Genomic DNA, 18,120 nt, shown 5'->3' with positions numbered 1-18,120 from the left:
AGGTAACAAAGTAGGCACCACACAGACACCACCTTTAGAGGCCATTTTTTACCCACGGAGCGGGGGTTGGCCTTTTTTCGGGCACCCTGGTCCCCTTTTTGAAGCTATGTTTTATGGCCGGATGCCCTTCCTGCCACCAATCCTGTTAGTCGCCTCTTGCGACACACAGGGAATTACCAGTGAACTGGTACTCAATTTGTCGACCTCGGATTGTGTGAACACGGAGCCAGAGAGGAAGGAAGAAAGGCTCTTGGATGTGACAGGCAGAAATCGTCATGAGCAAGGTGGGTTGCCAGATGTTGTCAAAGGGCTGGATTGTGTTTAGCGACAAAACCTTGACATCTCCTTTAAGGTTCTCGGTGTCCTTCCATTTTTGAGAGTGAAGAATCGGCATAGAGAAAAGGGATGGCATCCAAACTGTAGATCAGACTCAGACATTTAAAAAGAGGAATTATAATGTCGACTGTGGCGATGGATTTCATGGCTTTGCTCACAACTGGAAGTAAGCTTAAAGGAGCGCAGTTGAGTGAACAGGTTTTGTACCCTTCCTTCGTGTGGAAATGTTGGCTGTCTGCAAATAGTAGGTGGTCGCCTGTGAAGGACAAGCTGACAAGTGCAGACAAAGAAGGAGCAAGAACAACAGAACAATATTTGAGAACACAAGAACAAGAGAACAATATTTGAGAACACAAGAACAACAGAACAATATTTGAGAACACAAGACCAACAGAACAATATTTGAGAACACAACAACAATAGAACAATATTTGAGAACACAACAACAATAGAACATGATTTGAGAACACAAGAACAACAGAACATGATTTGAGAACACAAGAACAACAGAACATGATTTGAGAACACAAGAACAACAGAACAACATTTGAGAACACAAGAACAACAGAACAATATTTGAGAACACAAGAACAACAGAACAACATTTGAGAACACAAGAACAACAGAACAATATTTGAGAACACAAGAACAAAAGAACAATATTTGAGAACACAAGAACAACAGAACAATATTTGAGAACACAAGAATAACAGAACAATATTTGAGAACACAACAACAACAGAACAATATTTGAGAACACAAGAACAACAGAACAACATTTGAGAACACAAGAACAACAGAACAATATTTGAGAACACAAGAATAACAGAACAATATTTGAGAACACATGAACAACAGAACAATATTTGAGAACACAACAACAACAGAACATGATTTGAGAACACAACAACAACAACAGAACATGATTTGAGAACACAAGAACAACAGAACAATATTTGAGAACACAAGAACAACAGAACAATATTTGAGAACACAAGAACAACAAAACAATATTTGAGAACACAACAACAACAGAACATGATTTGAGAACACAACAACAACAACAGAACATGATTTGAGAACACAAGAACAACAGAACAATATTTGAGAACACAACAACAACAGAACATGATTTGAGAACACAACAACAACATAACCTGATTTGAGAACACAAGAACAACAGAACAATATCTGAGAACACAAGAACAACAGAACATGATTTGAGAACACAACAACAACAGAACATGATTGCAGAATACAGGTGGCGATTCCATCTGGCCTTGTCCCTAAGGCAGAGCTAAGGATAATGAAAGTTTTCTTTACATTTTCAGGTTTTCAATTTCCTGCAAATAGCCTGGCTCACAAAAGCTAACAAAAAAAAATCTCGTATTAAATCACATATCCAAAACAAACATAGTACAATGCACACATGGCTATTAAGACGTACACTAAATGGCCAAAAGTATGCGGACACCCCTTCTAATTAGTGGATTCGGCTGTTTCAGCCACACCCATTGCTGACAGGTGTATATCATCAAGCACACAGCCATGCAATCTCCACAGACAAACATTGGCAGTAGAATGGGATAAACTGAAGAGCTCAGTGACTTTCAAAGTGGCACGGTCATAGGATGCCACATTTCCAACAAGTCAGTTCGTCAAATTTCTGCCCTGCTTGAGCTGCCCCGGTCAACTGTAAGTGCTGTTATTGTGAAGAGGAAACGTATCGGAGCAACAACAGCTCAGCCACGAGGTGGCAGGCCACACAAGGTCACAGAACGGGACCGCCGAGTGCTAAAACGCGTAGCGCGTAAACATCGTCTGTCCTTGGTTGCAACACTCACTACCAAGTTACAAACTGCCTCTGTAAGCAAGGTCAGCACAACAACTGTTCGCCGGGAGCTTCATAAAATGGGTTTCCATGGCCGAGCAGCTGCACACAAGCCTAAGATCACCATGCGCAATGCCAAGCGTCGGCTGGAGTGGTGTAAAGCTCACCGCCATTGGAATCTGGAGCAGTGGAAATGCGTTCTCTGGAGTGATGAATCACGCTTCACCATCTGGCAAGTCCGACAGACGTATCTGGGTTTGGCGAATGCCAGGAGATCGCGACCTGCCCAAATGCATAGTGCCAACGGTAAAGTTTGGTAGAGGAGGAATAATGATCTGGGCTGTTTTTCATGGTTCGGGCGAGGCCCCTTAGTTCCAGTGAAGGAAAATCTCAATGCTACAGCATACAATGACATTCTAATCTAAACGATTGTGTGCTTCCAACTTTGTGGCAACAGTTTGGGGAAGGCTCTTTCCTGTTTCAACATGACAATGCCCCCGTGCACAAAGTGAGGTCCACACAGAAATGGTTTGTCGAGATCGGTGTGGAAGAACTTGACTGGCCTGCACAGAGCCCTGACCTCAACCCCATCGAATACCTTTGGGATGAATTGGAACGCCGACTGCGAGCCAGGTCTAATCGCCCAACATCAGTGCCAACTCCATATTAATGCCCATGATTTTGGAATGAGATGTTCGGCGAGCACATGCGGGTGTGATGTTCAGGCGTCCACATACTTTTGGCCATGTAGTGTATTTTTCACCATTCCCTCACCTCCACCTCTCTTCCCTCAAACTTGCATTCATCTCAAAAAAAAAATCTTTATAAATAAAAACACAAGCACATCAGTAAGGACCAAATTTAAGAAATGCAGTTTAAGAGTTAGACACGTGTAGAATCACTAATCATGCGATGATAACCCGTTTAAAGTTAGTAAACAATTGCCGAAGAGTGATTATATTATCTAATTCACTATCAAAACCTAATCACAAGCGTTTAAACTAGAATGGCACTCAATAGAGAGCACACCTCCATCTGGTTGGCCATATTACTCAATGTTGAAGAATGACTTTAAAAATTCTACTAGCTGGATCCGGATCTTCACCAAATTCGAATCTATTTGTCCTTGTCAAAAACCCAACGAGTCCACCAAGTTTTGTCCAAATCCATCCACAACTTTTAAGATATCCTGCAATGTATCGTTTTTGGCCCCATCTCCCAATGGTGAAGAATCACTTAAAAAAATTAAATAATTCTCATATCCGAATCCATATTCATATCTTCACCAAAATCGAATCGAATAGTCCTTGTCAGACACCCAACCTCTCCACAAAGTTTCGTCGAAATCCATCCATAACTTTTTGAGATATCCTGCTATGTATAGTTTTTGGCCCTATCTCCCAATGGTGAAGAATCACTTTTTAAATTTTTAAATTAGTAGCTGGATCCGAATCCGGATCTTCACCAAAATCGAATCATTTCCTCCTTGTCACACACGTTACATCTCTGCCAAATTTCGTCCGAATCCGTGCACAACTTTTTGAGATATTTTGTTCACAAATAAACAAACAAACAAGCAGGGGTGAAAACATAACCTCCATCCACCTTTGGTGGCAGAGGTAATAACAAAGAAATTTTACACGTCAGCAGTTTAAGGCATTGAAGCAAGCACTGCACGGCTTCTAATTGGTAGTTTACATGGGATGTGGATATGGAGGCGTTAAGAGTGGTTGAATTATCGCAGGAGGAAGCAGAAGAGGATAGGAATAGGGCAGTTTGCCAACTGTCTTGAGAATCTTCGGGATAGATGCAATCCTCTGGGGAAGTATGACAACACCAAATTTGCCCAGAGTTACAGACTCTTGAAGGAATCATTTCATTGGCTGCTCAAACGAGAGTAAGATGGCCTGGATTAACCTACGATGAGGAACAATGCGCTGAATCCCCTCCAACAATTGTCCGTGGCGCTTTGATTATATGCAAATGCATCATTTCAATTGGATGCTGGAGATATGTGCGGTGTTTCGCAGACTAATCGGCAGTTTATCTTCCTTTGTAAATTGAAATTTAGGCGGGCGATGTGAAACCAGGTATGTATGGCAATGTAATGTCCTCCACATACAACGATGTGTCTGTCACCATTCGAGGGTTAAGTGTGTGTTCGCAAGATGCTCGCGAAGCAGCTTTCGTAAATTTGGCCCAACATGTTTCTCCAGAATATATGAATATGAATGATCGTTTAAAGGCCATTTTCCCCGCGAGAGCGGGGGTTAGCCTTGCGGGCCCCATGACAATCGTGGTTCCCTTTTTGAGGCAATGTTTTTATGGCCGGATGCCCTTCCTGACGCCAACCCTTGGTCGCCTCTTATGATGCGCAGGGATATGGTGTACCTATTCTAAATCGGGGTTCACACCGTGATCATTCATCCCAGCAAGCTGGTACTCAATTTGCCGACCTCGGAAGGATGACATTGCGGTGTGTACCCTGGTTAGAATAGGTACACCGTATCCCTGCGTGTCGTAAGAGGCGACTAAGAGGGTTGGCGTCAGGAAGGGCATCCGGCCATAAAAACATTGCCTCAAAAAGAGAACCATGACAATTAGAACTACATATGGGCAGGGTACAGCCCGAAGTGGAGATCGGTTTCTGAGGTTTGGGACATGGAATGTAGGGACAATGACAAGGAGATCAGGAGAAGTGGTGGAAGTATTGGTCAGAAGAAGAGTGGACATATGTTGTGTGCAAGAGACGAGATGGAAGGGAAGTGGTGTGAGAATGGTGAAGGGTAGGCAGGGACAGAAATACAAGTTTGTGTGGCAAGGGTGCCCGGAGGGCGTGAATGGTGTTGGTGTCCTGTTTTCTGAGGAGTTTGTAGACAGTGTGGTGAATGTGACCAGAGTGAGTGATAGGTTGATGATGGTGAAAATGATGATTGGAAAGCTCTTGGTGAACATCATCTCGGGATATGCTCCACAGGTTGGTCGGAGCGATGAAGAGAAGGACAAGTTCTGGTGTGCGATAGAGAAGCTGATGGAAAACGTGAAAGATGAGGAAGTTGTTGTGGCAGGAGGAGACCTAAATGGACATGTGGGAAGGAGTATGGACGGTTTTGAGGGAGTTCATGGGGGTTACGGATATGGTGTGAGAAATGGAGAAGGTGAAAGGATTTTGGAGTTTGCTGATGGAGCTGATTTGTTGATTTGTAATACTCAGTTCCAGAAAGGGGATAATAAGCCTGTTACATACACGTCAGGTGGGTCGACGACAACTGTTGACTACCTGATGGTGCGTAGGCGAGATAGGGGGCACCTCCGGGACACAAAGGTGATCCCGGGGGAGGAGGCTGTTTCACAGCACCACTTGGTTGTCTGCGACATAAGGGTGAAAGGTGCGAGGAGAGCTCGGCGGGTGAAGTACCAACCGAGAATGAAGGTGTGGAGGTTGAAAGAGGTGACAGTAAGGGAGGCATTAAAAGAGAGGCTGAGTCGGGTCGAGGATGATGTGGTTGAGCTTGAAAGTGGTTGGATGTCAATGAAAGATAGTCTGTTGGTAGCCGTTGGTGAGGTATGTGGATGGACAAAAGGACCACCGAGGCACTCGGAAACATGGTGGTGGGATGATGAAGTTGGAAAGAGGATTGACGAGAAGAGGGAAGAAGTTCAAGGAGTGGCAGAAGGCGAAGGGTGCGGGAGCAGAAAAAGCAGAGCATGAAAGTTATGAGGCAGCCAAGAAGGCTGCAAAGAAAGAGGTCGCAAAGGAGCAGGAGACATGTAGGAAAATGTTTGGAGAACGCTTGGATTCGGAAGAGGGTCAGAGAGCGGTATTCATGATTGCAAAGCAGATAGCGAAAGAGAAGTGTGATGTGATGGGGGTGAGTTGCTTGAAGGATGAAGTGGGACAAATCATTGTGGACCCAGATGGAATTAAAGGAAGATGGAAAAGATATATGGAAATGCTGTTGAATACAGAGAATGAATGGGATGGCAAGATAGAAAGTAACCCAGTTTTAGGACCGGCAGAGAAGATAACTGAGAAGGAAGTTGAGGAAGCGATAAAAGCAATAAAAATTAAAATAAAAAAAACATATCGAAGTAGAAAACTTCAACATATCGAAGCGATAAAAGCAATGAAGAGTAGAAAAGCGGGAGGGCCGACGGGAGTTGTGGGAGATATGTTGAAGGCAGCAGGAAGGTGGGGTGTGAAGAGAATGACAGAGATATGTAATCTGGTGGTGAAAGAAGGCCGCATTCCAGTGGATTGGGAACTGAGTACCCTTGTCCCTCTATACAAGGGGAAAGGTGACCCTCTGGAGTGTGGCTCGTACCGAGCGATAAAGTTATTGGAGCATGGAATGAAGGTATTGGAAAGGGTGTTGGAGAGGAGGATAAGGAAGAAGGTGAAGATCGACGAAATGCAGTTTGGATTTATGCCAGGAAGAGGAACGACAGACGCGCTCTTTATTGTGAGGCAGTTGCAGGAGAAGTACATGGAGAAGAGGAAGAAGTTGTTTCTTGGGTTTGTTGATCTGGAGAAAGCATTCGATAGGTTTCCACGCAAAGTATTGACATGGGCATTGAGGAAGTTAGAAGTGGAGGAATGGTTGATCAGAGTTGTGATGGCAATGTACAAAAGAGCGCGCACAGCTGTAAGGACGAAGGACGGGAACAGTGGTGAGTTTGAGGTGAAGGTGGGAGTGCATCAGGGGTCGGTACTAAGTCCACTACTATTTGTAGCTGTGATGGAGGTGCTGGCTCAGACCATAAAGGAGGGTTTACCATGGGAGTTGTTGAATGCAGATGATCTGGTGTTGATTGCGGAAAGTATGGATGGACTGAAGGAAAAGATGAACAAGTGGAAGGAAAGTATGGAGACAACAGGTCTGAAGGTGAATATAGGAAAGACGAAGGTGATGGCAAGTGGTAAAGCATGTGGTGAGGTGGAAAGAACTGGGAAGTGGCCATGTGCTGTGTGCATGAAGGGTGTCGGAGTGAACTCCATTCAATGTACAATGTGCGCTGAGTGGGTTCATCAAAAATGTAGTGGTCTGAGAGGGTCATTAACCAGTGTGGCAGCTACATTCAAATGTAAGGTGTGCACAGAGGGAGCTGCAGATGGAGGAAATGTTGAGTTGGATCTTGGAGACAGCATGAATCTGGAAGGTGTGAAAACATTTTGCTATCTCGGAGACATGCTGAATGGAGAAGGTGGATCAGACTTGGCAACGGTTGCTAGAGTGAGATGTGCATGGAAGACGTTTCGGGAACTGAGTGGCGTGCTGATGAGGAGGGGAGTGTCGTTGAAGCTGAAGGGAAAGGTGTATGCTGCATGTGTGAGAAGTGTTATGATTTATGGGAGCGAGACATGGGTCATGAATGTAGAGCAGCAACGAAGGCTGGAAAGGGTGGAAATGCGAATGGTTCGGTGGATGTGCGGAGTGTCGCTGAGAGAGAGGAAGACAAATGATGAATTGCGAAAGATGATGGGAATAGAGCCTGTGATTGATGCTGTGAAGAGGAACAGGTTGAGATGGTTTGGTCATGTGTTGAGGAAGGATGAAAGTGACTGGTTGAGAAGAGTGATGGAAATGAATGTAGAAGGAAGTAGAGGACGGGGAAGACCGAGAAAGACTTGGCTAAAGACGGTGGAAGAAGATATGCGGGCAAGGGGGTTAACAAGGAGAGATGCAGAAAATAGGGCAAAATGGAGATTGTCATGGGGACCGCAAGGCGAACCCCCCGCTCTTGCAGGGAAAATGGCCTTAAAGTGCATGTTGTTGTTGTTGTTGTTGGAAGGATGACAGGCTGAGTCAACCCCCCTGGCGTTAATTCAGCGATCGATCGGGATTCGAACCCAGGATCCTAGGATCCCAGGCAGGCACCCTAACCCCTAAGCCAACACCAGGCTCTAGACACAAAGGAAATTGAGTTAACAAAATAACAGAATTCAGTGGCTACCCATGGCAGCTTCTTTGGTGAGTTGCCCATGATGCAGGCAGCTCGTCTGCACCAGCGGCCTGAGGGATGAAGCTTGGAATGGTGAACGAGCAAAGAAGGCATGGCAGCAGTCGATGGCAGCTCGGCTGGCGGGGCGGATGGTCTCAGTGCGTCCGTGGCGAAAGGCAGCGGTGCTGCACGATTCATACGTGTCGGCCGGCGTACCGTACAGCCGGAGGTAGGCCAATTGTAAAGCGAGCTGTAGAACACCATCTGGGCTCACTTTCTGTTTCTGGAGAATAAGATGTGCCAGTGGTCATCAAATGAAATTATTAAATATTACGTTAAAAATATTAACCTCATGAAAAGGTAGAAAACAATTTGGTGTTGTGAGGATGAGGCATGGAGTAGAGGCACAACAAATATACTGTAGAATCATCATAGCGGATAGTATTTGACAAGATAATTGAAAAAACATAAATTATGCTTTATTATTCAACTCTTTGCAATTGTTATTTCAAAAGTGTTTTGTTTGGCCAATTCAAACAAACTGAAATTACAGAGACTATTCAAATTGGCAAAAAGATATAATTGAGAGAGTGAGAGAGTGAGATAGAGAGAGTGAGAGGGAGAGAGAGAGCAGGCAGGTCCATGGCAAGGAAAGAGCTCCAGCCTGACATACACGACTGTCTCTTGTTGTCCCCTTTTGTAAACGTTCTACATTGCTCCTTTGATGCATACAACAACAACAACATGCATTTTAAGGCCATTTTCCCTGCAAGAGTGGGGGTTAGCCTTGCAGTCCCCATGAAAATCTTCTCCATTCTGCCATATTTTCTGCATCTCTCCTTATTAACCCCCTTGCCTGCATTTCTTCTTCCACCATCTTTAGCCATGTCTTTCTCGGTCTTCCGCGTCCTCTACTTCCTTCTACATTCATTTCCATCACTCTTCTCAACCAGTCACTTTCATCCTTCCTCAACACATGACCAAACCATCTCAACCTGTTACTCTTTCCAGCATCAATCACAGGGTCTCTTCCCATCATCTTTCGCAATTCATCATTTGTCTTCCTCTCTCTCAACGATACTCCGCACATCCACCGAAGCATTCACATTTTCACCCTTTCCAGCCTTCGTTGCTGCTCCACATTCATGACCCATGTCTCGCTCCCATAAATCATAACACTTCTCACACATGCAGCATGCACCTTTCCCTTCAGGTTCAACGACACTCCGCTCCTCATCAGCACGCCACTCAGTTCCCGAAACGTCTTCCATGCACATCTCACTCAAGCAACCATTGCCGAGTCTGATCCACCTTCTCCATTCAGCATGTCTCTGAGGTAGCAAAATGTCTTCACACCTTCCAGCTTCACGCCGTCTCCAAGATCCAACTCAACATTTCCTCCATCTGCAGTTCCCTCTGTGCACACCTTACATTTGAATGTAGCTGCCACACTGGTTAATGATCCTCTCAGACCACTACATTTTTGATGAACCCACTCAGCGCACATTGTACATTGAATGGAGTTCACTCCGACACCCTTCCTACACAGAGCACACAGCCCCTTCCCAGTTCTTTCCACCTCACCACATGCTTTACAACTCGCCATCACCTTCGTCTTTCCTATATTCACCTTCAGACCTTTTGTCTCCATACATTCCTTCCACTTGTTCATCTTTTCCTTCAGTCCATCCACACTTTCCGCAATCAACACCAGATCATCTGCATACAACAACTCCCACGGTAAACCCTCCTTTACATTCTGAGCCAACACCTCCATCACAGCTACAAATAGTAGTGGACTTAGTACCGACCCCTGATGCACTCCCACCTTCACCTCAAACTCACCACTGTTCCCGTCCTTCGTCCTTACAGCTGTGCGCGCTCTTTTGTACATTGCCATCACTACTCTGATCAACCATTCCTCCACTTCTAACTTCCTCAATGCCCATGTCAATACTTCGCGTGGAACCCTATCGAATGCTTTCTCCAGATCAACAAACCCAAGAAACAACTTCTTCCTCTTCTCCATGTACTTCTCCTGCAACTCCCTCACAATAAAGAGCGCGTCTGTCGTTCCTCTTCCTGGCATGAATACAAACTGCATTTCGTCGATCTTCACCTTCTTCCTTATCCTCCTCTCCAACACCCTTTCCAATACCTTCATTCCATGCTCCAATAACTTTATCGCTCGGTACGAGCCACACTCCAGAGGGTCACCTTTCCCCTTGTATAGAGGGACGAGGGTACTCAGTTCCCAATCCACTGGAATGCGGCCTTCTTTCACCACCAGATTACAGATCTCTGTCATTCTCTTCACACCCGAACTTCCTGCTGCCTTCAACATATCTTCCACAACTCCCGTCGGCCCTCCCGCTTTTCTACTCTTCATTGCTTTTATCGCTTCCTCAACTTCCTTCTCAGCTATCTTCTCTGCCGGTCCTAAAACTGGGTTACTCTCTATGTTGCCATCCATTTCATTCTTTGTATTCAACAGCATTTCCATATATCTTTTCCATCTTCCTTTAATTCCATCTGGGTCCACAACGATTTGTCCCACTTCATCCTTCAAGCAACTCACCCCCATCACACCTCTCTTTCGCTATCTGCTTTGCAATCCTGAATACCGCTCTCTGACCCTCTTCCGAATGCAATCGTTCTCCGAACATTTTCCTACATGCCTCCTGCGCCTTTGCTACCTCTTTCTTTGCAGCCTTCTTGGCTGCCTTATAACTTTCATGCTCTGCTTTTTCTGCTCCCGTACCCTTCGCCTTCTGCCACTCTTGAACTTCTTCCTCTTCTCGTCAATCCTCTTTCCAACTTCATCATCCCACCACCATGTTTCCAAGTGCCTCGGTGGTCCTTTTGTCCATCCACATACCTCACCAACGGCTCCCAACAGACTATCTTTCATTGACATCCAACCACGTTCAAGCTCAACCACATCATCCTCTACCCTACTCAGCCTCTCTTTTAATGCCTCCCTTACTGTCACCTCTTTCAACCTCCACACCTTCATTCTCAGTTGCTACTTCACCCACCGAGCTCTCCTTGCACCTTTATGTCGCAGACAACCAAGTGGTGCTGTGAAACAGCCTCCTCCCCCGGGATCACCTTTGTGTCCCGGAGGTGCCCCCTATCTCGCCTCCGCACCATCAGATAGTCAACGGTTGTCGTCGACCCACCTGACGTGTATGTAACAAGCTTATTATCCCCTTTCTGGAACTGAGTATTACAAATCAACAAATCAGCTCAATCAGCAAACTCCAAAATCCTTTCACCTTCTCCATTTCTCACACCATATCCGCAACCCCCATGAACTCCCTCAAAACCGTCCATACTCCTTCCCACACGTCCATTTAGGTCTCCTCCTGCCACAACAACTTCCTCATCTTTTACATTTTCCATCAGCTTCTCTATCGCACACCAGAACTTGTCCTTCTCTTCATCGCTCCGACCAACCTGCGGAGCATATCTCGAGATGACGTTCACCAAGAGCTTTCGAATCATCATTTTCACCATCATCAACCTATCACTCACTCTTGTCACACTCACCACACTGTCTACAAACTCCTCAGAAAACAGGACACCAACACCATTCACGCCCTCCGGGCACCCTTGCCACACAAACTTGTATTTCTGTCCTGGCCTACCCTTCACCATTCTCACACCACTTCCCTTCCATCTCGTCTCTTGCACACAACATATGTCCACTCTTCTTCTGACCAATACTTCCACCACTTCTCCTGATCTCCCTGTCATTGTCCCTACATTCCATGTCCCAAACCTCAGAAACCGATCTCTACTTCAGGCTATACCCTGCCCATATGTCGTTGTAATTGTCATGGTTCTCTTTTTGAGGCAATGTTTTTATGGCCGGATGCCCTTCCTGACGCCATCCCTCTTAGTCGCCTCTTATGACACGCAGGGATACAGTGTACCTATTCTAACCAGGGTACACACGGGATGAGATGCATCCTTTGATGCATAAAGGAACTATAAAAAACCAGAGCAAAAGAGCCATCAACAACCAGCCTGGTCCTTGTTCAGGGCAGGCACACTGCCTCGCACCTCACATTTTCCTCTCGCACACACCTCATGCCACACTCACCACACCCTCCCGCCCTTTATACTTGTATCATGTTTGGTATACGTCCATCAACGGTGCCCCCCAGTACATCAACGGTGCCCCCCAGTCCATCAACGGTGCCCCCCAGTAAGTGAAGGGCTGTCAACAAGCACTGATCTTAAATCTAGCATCTTCATTTCTCCCTCTCTACCTTCATCTGAATGTTTCTGCTGGGCACATGTCATGTGTGGTTGTGTTCGGTAAGAGTGCATAAGGGGATAAGCGTTAAGGGGATAGGCCTCATTGACTTTTGTTTCCTTTATTGTGACTCGATAACTGTGCTTTTTCTTTCAGTGATTACTGTGATGTATAAATGTGTCTCTTTTGCTAATTGCCTGTACATATTTGCATTCCTTGGTGAACAGCTCCTGTCCAACCTGCCCGCTCCATTTCCTTTCCTTTTGGCTCAATAGTGTGTAAGAGTGCATAGAGTACAAGACACTGTAGTAACATAGAGCTGGTTACATAGAGCTGGTTACATGGAGCTGGTTACATAGAGCTGGTTACATAGAGCTGGTTACATAGAGCTCATTACGTAGAGTAAGAGTACATTTTACCCCACTGATTGGTTCCATGATCAAGCTGGTATGTATTTGATAGTTCCGCTCGACTGTACCTGATCAAATAGACAAATACGTATCGGTGGTGCGAGCCTGAATTGACATTGCCAAACCACCGGAAAGGTAACACGTGTAGCAGCGAGGACCCAGCCAGGTTTGACTAGCAATCGGCGTTCATGGGTGGCGAGCAACCTGCCGGACCGCGGAGTTATCCATAGCCGGTGGCCTCAGGGCCGGGGTTTGGGAAGGGTCCGAGAAGTCCCCCTCGTATATATATATATATATATATATATATATATATATATATACATATATATACATATATACATATATATGTATATATATATGTATGTATATATATATATATATATATATATATATATATATATATATATATATATATATATATATATATATATATATATACATATATATACATATATATACATATATACATATATATATATATATATATACATACATATATATATATATATATATATACATATATATATATATATATACATATATATATATATATATATATACATATATATATACACATATATATATATATATATATATATATATATATATATATATATATATATATATATATATATACATATATATATATACATATATATATATATATATATATATACATATACAGTGGGGAGAACAAGTATTTGATACACTGCCGATTTTGCAGGTTTTCCCACTTACAAAGCACGTAAAGGTCTGTACTTTTTATCATAGGTACACTTCAACTGTGGAAGACGGAATCTAAAACGAAAATCCTGAAAATCACATTGTATGATTTTTAAGTAATTAATTTGCATTTTATTGCATGAAATAAGTATTTGATCACTTACCAACCAGTAAGAATTCCGGCTCTCACAGACCTGTTAGTTTTTTCTTTAAGAAGCCCTCCCATTCTCCACTCATTACCTGTATTAACTGCACCTGTTTGAACTCGTTATCTGCATAAAAGACGTCTCCAGACCGTCTCCGACCACAAAGACCGCAAAGACCGACCGCAAAGCCGTCTCCAGACCTGTCCACACTCAATCAATCAGACTCCAACCTCTCCACAATGGGCAAGACCAGAGAGCTGTCTAAGGACATCAGGGACAAATTTGTAGACTTGCACAAGGCTGGGATGGGCTACAGGACAATAGGCAAGCAGCTTGGTGAGAAGGCAACAACTGTTGGCGCAATTATTAGAAAATGGAAGAAGTTCAAGATGACAGTCAATCTCCCTCGGTCTGGGGCTCCATGCAAGATCTCACCTCGTGGAGCCTCAATGATCATGAGAAAGGTGAGGGATCAGCCCAGAACTACACGGCAGGACCTGGTCAATGACCTGAAGAGAGCTGGGACCACAGTATCAAAGAAAACCATAAGTAACACACTACGCCGTCATGGATTAAAATCCTGCAGCGCACGCAAGGTCCCTCTGCTCAAGCCAGCGCATGTCCAGGCCCGTCTGAAGTTTGCCAATGACCATCTGGATGATCCAGAGGAGGAATGGGAGAAGGTCATGTGGTCTGATGAGACCAAAATAGAGCTTTTTGGTTTAAACTCCACTCGCCGTGTTTGGAGGAAGAAGAAGGATGAGTACAACCCCAAGAACACCATCCCAACCGTGAAGCATGGAGGTGGAAACATCATTCTTTGGGGATGCTTTTCTGCAAAGGGGACAGGACGACTGCACCGTATTGAGGGGAGGATGGATGGGGCCATGTATCGCGAGATCTTGGCCAACAATCTCCTTCCCTCAATAAGAGCATTGAAGATGGGGCGTGGCTGGATCTTCCAGCATGACAACGACCCGAAACACACAGCCAGGGCAACTAAGGAGTGGCTCCGTACGAAGCATCTCAAGGTCCTGGAGTGGCCTAGCCAGTCTCCAGACCTGAACCCAATAGAAAATCTTTGGAGGGAGCTGAAAGTCTGTGTTGCGCAGCGACAGCCCCGAAACCTGAAGGATCTGGTGAAGATCTGTATGGAGGAGTGGGCCAAAATCCCTGCTGCAGTGTGTGCAAACCTGGTTAAGAACTACAGGAAACGTCTGATCTCTGTAATTGCAAACAAAGGTTTCTGTACCAAATATTAAGTTCTGTTTTTCTGATGTATCAAATACTTATTTCATGCAATAAAATGCAAATTAATTACTTTAAAATCATACAATGTGATTTTCAGGATTTTTGTTTTAGATTCCGTCTTCCACAGTTGAAGTGTACCTATGATAAAAATAACAGACCTTGACGTGCTTTGTAAGTGGGAAAACCTGCAAAATCGGCAGTGTATCAAATACTTGTTCTCCCCACTGTATATATATATATATATATATATATATATATATATATATATATATATATATATATATATATATATATATATATACACAAAGAATTAAGTTAAGCACCCCCCCCGTTTTTTTACAACCTCGCACATTACAAGTTTGTTGTCGTCAAAACAGTGTAATATACCCATGATATTGCTATATTTTCTGGAGAAGTGATATTATGGTCACATAAAAACATAACAATCATGCCGTTTTCAATATTTTATTCTGAATAATTTAAGGTGAAATTTTTTGGGAATTTTAGGCATATTTTCACCTCAATTTAAGTATGGAGCTATAGGTCCATCACGGACAGTGTGGATGACGTTTATGTTTTCTAACGTACAGTCATTGTTCTGAGAAGACCTCTAGCGATCTTTGCGTCAATAACGTGTGTAGGACCCACGTGATCGGATCACTGACTCAACCCTACGTCTCATAGACCCTGTAAGCCGTCGTATGCGTTGCTGTGGCAGGTTGTTCCATTCCCGATGTAATGCACGTTCCAATTCATCCAGATTGGCTATTGGAGGGACCATCTTCGCAATTTGTCGTCCCAACATGTCCCAAACGTGCTCGAGGGGGTTCAGGTCAGGACTGTACGCAGGCCAGGGGATGGTTGTCACAGCACCTTGCTCCAGCAAGGCTCGGACGCGTCTCGCACGGTGAGGCCTGGCGTTGTCATCCATGAAGATGGGATTGACGCAAAGATCGCTAGAGGTCTTCTCAGAACAATGACTGTACGTTAGAAAACATAAACGTCATCCACACTGTCCGTGATGGACCTATAGCTCCATACTTATTGAGGTGAAAATATGCCTAAAATTCCCAAAAAATTTCACCTTAAATTATTCAGAATAAAATATTGAAAACGGCATGATTGTTATGTTTTTATGTGACCATAATATCACCTCTCCAGAAAATATAGCAATATCATGGGTATATTACACTGTTTTGACGACAACAAACTTGTAATGTGCGAGGTTGTAAAAAAACGGGGGGGGTGCTTAACTTAATTCTTTGTGTATATATATATATACAGTATATATAAAAAACTACACACACACACACACACACACACACACACACACACACACACACACACACACACACACACACACACACACACACACACACACACACACACACACACACACACACACACACACACACACACACACACACACACACACACACACACACCTGCTGATAACAGCTGCCATTTCCAACAACAGAAAGTAAATTAAATAGAAAAAGAATAAAATAACCAAACAGATGGAAATCCAACAATTGATACCTTGAGGAAGTCCTTCCCGTATCCTTGAAACACTATTGGCACAATGGAGAGGGCTGACACAGAGCGGTTAAAGTGCTTCCTTGCTGTGTCCACACCCGCTTTCACCACATCATCCAAGTGAAAATCCAGCCTACGTACAGCATTGTCTGCATCAAGTGGCGGTACAGAAGTATCCCCGTCCACAGCCGGTTGTACTGTGCTGTCCTAGACGTAGATATGACGAGTTATTGATGTAGATCACCAGTAACCAATTTAGCTATATTTAAACACTGAAGTAGAGATAGGTAGTACTTTGAGGTATGTTGAATGCCAAGAATGAGAGATGTGCTACAAGCTCAAAAAGGAAGCAGATATTACATTAATTTATCTTTACTCTTAATGACAGCTCTCTTACACTGCCTCACCATATAAATACAGAGACAAGTAACAAAAAAACATTTTAATGAATGTAAGAGGATGTAGGGATGGTATACTAACAAGTATACAAACAATGTAGGGATGATCGCAATAAATTATCATATGAAACCATCCTTACATCTTTCCTTGAATCATGGTTGCTCCTCGTCCGTTTGCGCGCACGCACACGCACACGCTTGTGAACCCAAACTTAGAGAGATGCATATTGTCACTTGCAGGCACAACCATTATTAAGAGAAAGACGTCGTGGACAACAAAAGAAAGATCGTTTTCAGTCGAAATCTACCCGAGAACAACATCCTTCAAGAACGTGAATTCAGTTCAAGAACGTGAATTCAGTTCAAGAAGATGAATTCAGTTCAAGAACACGAATTGAGTTCAAGAACACAAATTGAATTCAAGAACACGAATTCAGTTCACGAATTCAGTTCAAGAAGACGGATTGAGTTCAAGAACACGGATTGAGTTCAAGAACACGAATTGAGTTCAAGAACACGAATTCAGTTCAAGAACACGAATTCAGTTCAAGAACACGAATTCAGTTCAAGAACACGAATTGAGTTCAAGAAGACGAATTCAGTTCAAGAACACGAATTCAGTTCAAGAACACGAATTGAGTTCAAGAACACGAATTGAGTTCAAGAAGACTAATCGAGAAGACGAATCGAGAATATGAATCAATTCCAGGTACTATTATAATAGCTAATGGTACATCTTTGAGCTGTTTGTACAACCAATGCATTGACAATAAGTGGGATGTTAAAATACAATGAATTGCTCTCAAAGAAGAGAAACACCAGGGTCAGTGTTATTTTGCTCGATGAAGATTCAAACCCAGGTATGAGAGAGCTTAAAGTCAAGTGCATCGATATAATAATAGCGTAAGGACTCGACTTTGTTATCCCTTTTACGCCACACCCAGTGACCCGATGCCCACGGCACTAATGGATTTACGATCTACGAACGGCGCTCTTTGTTTATCACGTACAGCCATACTCGAAAAATCTGAATTAGCCGACGTTGGGGCCCAAAAGCATCCGATTAACTGCCGATACGACGCCATCGTATTGGCGTCTGCTGGGCGAAGGCGAAGCAAGCCGTCCGCTGATTGGACAGGCGAAGGCGAAAGCAAGCCGTCCACTGAGTGGACAATCCAGAGCATGCATTTGTGCTGGTGTCGGTGATCGTTGTTCATATACGCACTCTTCATTCTCATCTTTCTTCCTCACTCTTACTCGGACAAGCAAATCCCCTATGCCA

At 43.9% G+C, this 18,120-nt stretch overlaps 1 protein-coding gene across 3 annotated transcripts in view; it reads right to left on the bottom strand.

Annotated features, from left to right (window-relative positions):
- Positions 1–18,120, bottom strand: part of CPT2 (carnitine palmitoyltransferase 2) — an 84,037-nt gene that overhangs the window by 1,327 nt on the left and 64,590 nt on the right. For 2 of the 3 annotated variants that reach the window (XM_068127507.2, XM_068127524.2), the window contains 2 exons: positions 16,444–16,647; positions 8,123–8,393 (listed from right to left, as the gene is read on the bottom strand). In XM_068127507.2, the coding sequence (XP_067983608.2) occupies positions 8,123–8,393; positions 16,444–16,647 (475 nt within the window). The remainder of the gene's footprint in view (positions 1–8,122; positions 8,394–16,443; positions 16,648–18,120) is intronic. The other variant, XM_068127515.2, reaches the window with a different exon arrangement.

This window comes from Myxine glutinosa, chromosome 1, assembly GCF_964187855.1.
Source record: "Myxine glutinosa chromosome 1, kmMyxGlut1.1, whole genome shotgun sequence".
Lineage (NCBI taxonomy): Eukaryota > Metazoa > Chordata > Myxini > Myxiniformes > Myxinidae > Myxine > Myxine glutinosa.
Note: the sequence above shows the minus strand (reverse complement) of the source record. Positions and strands in the feature narration are given on the sequence as shown.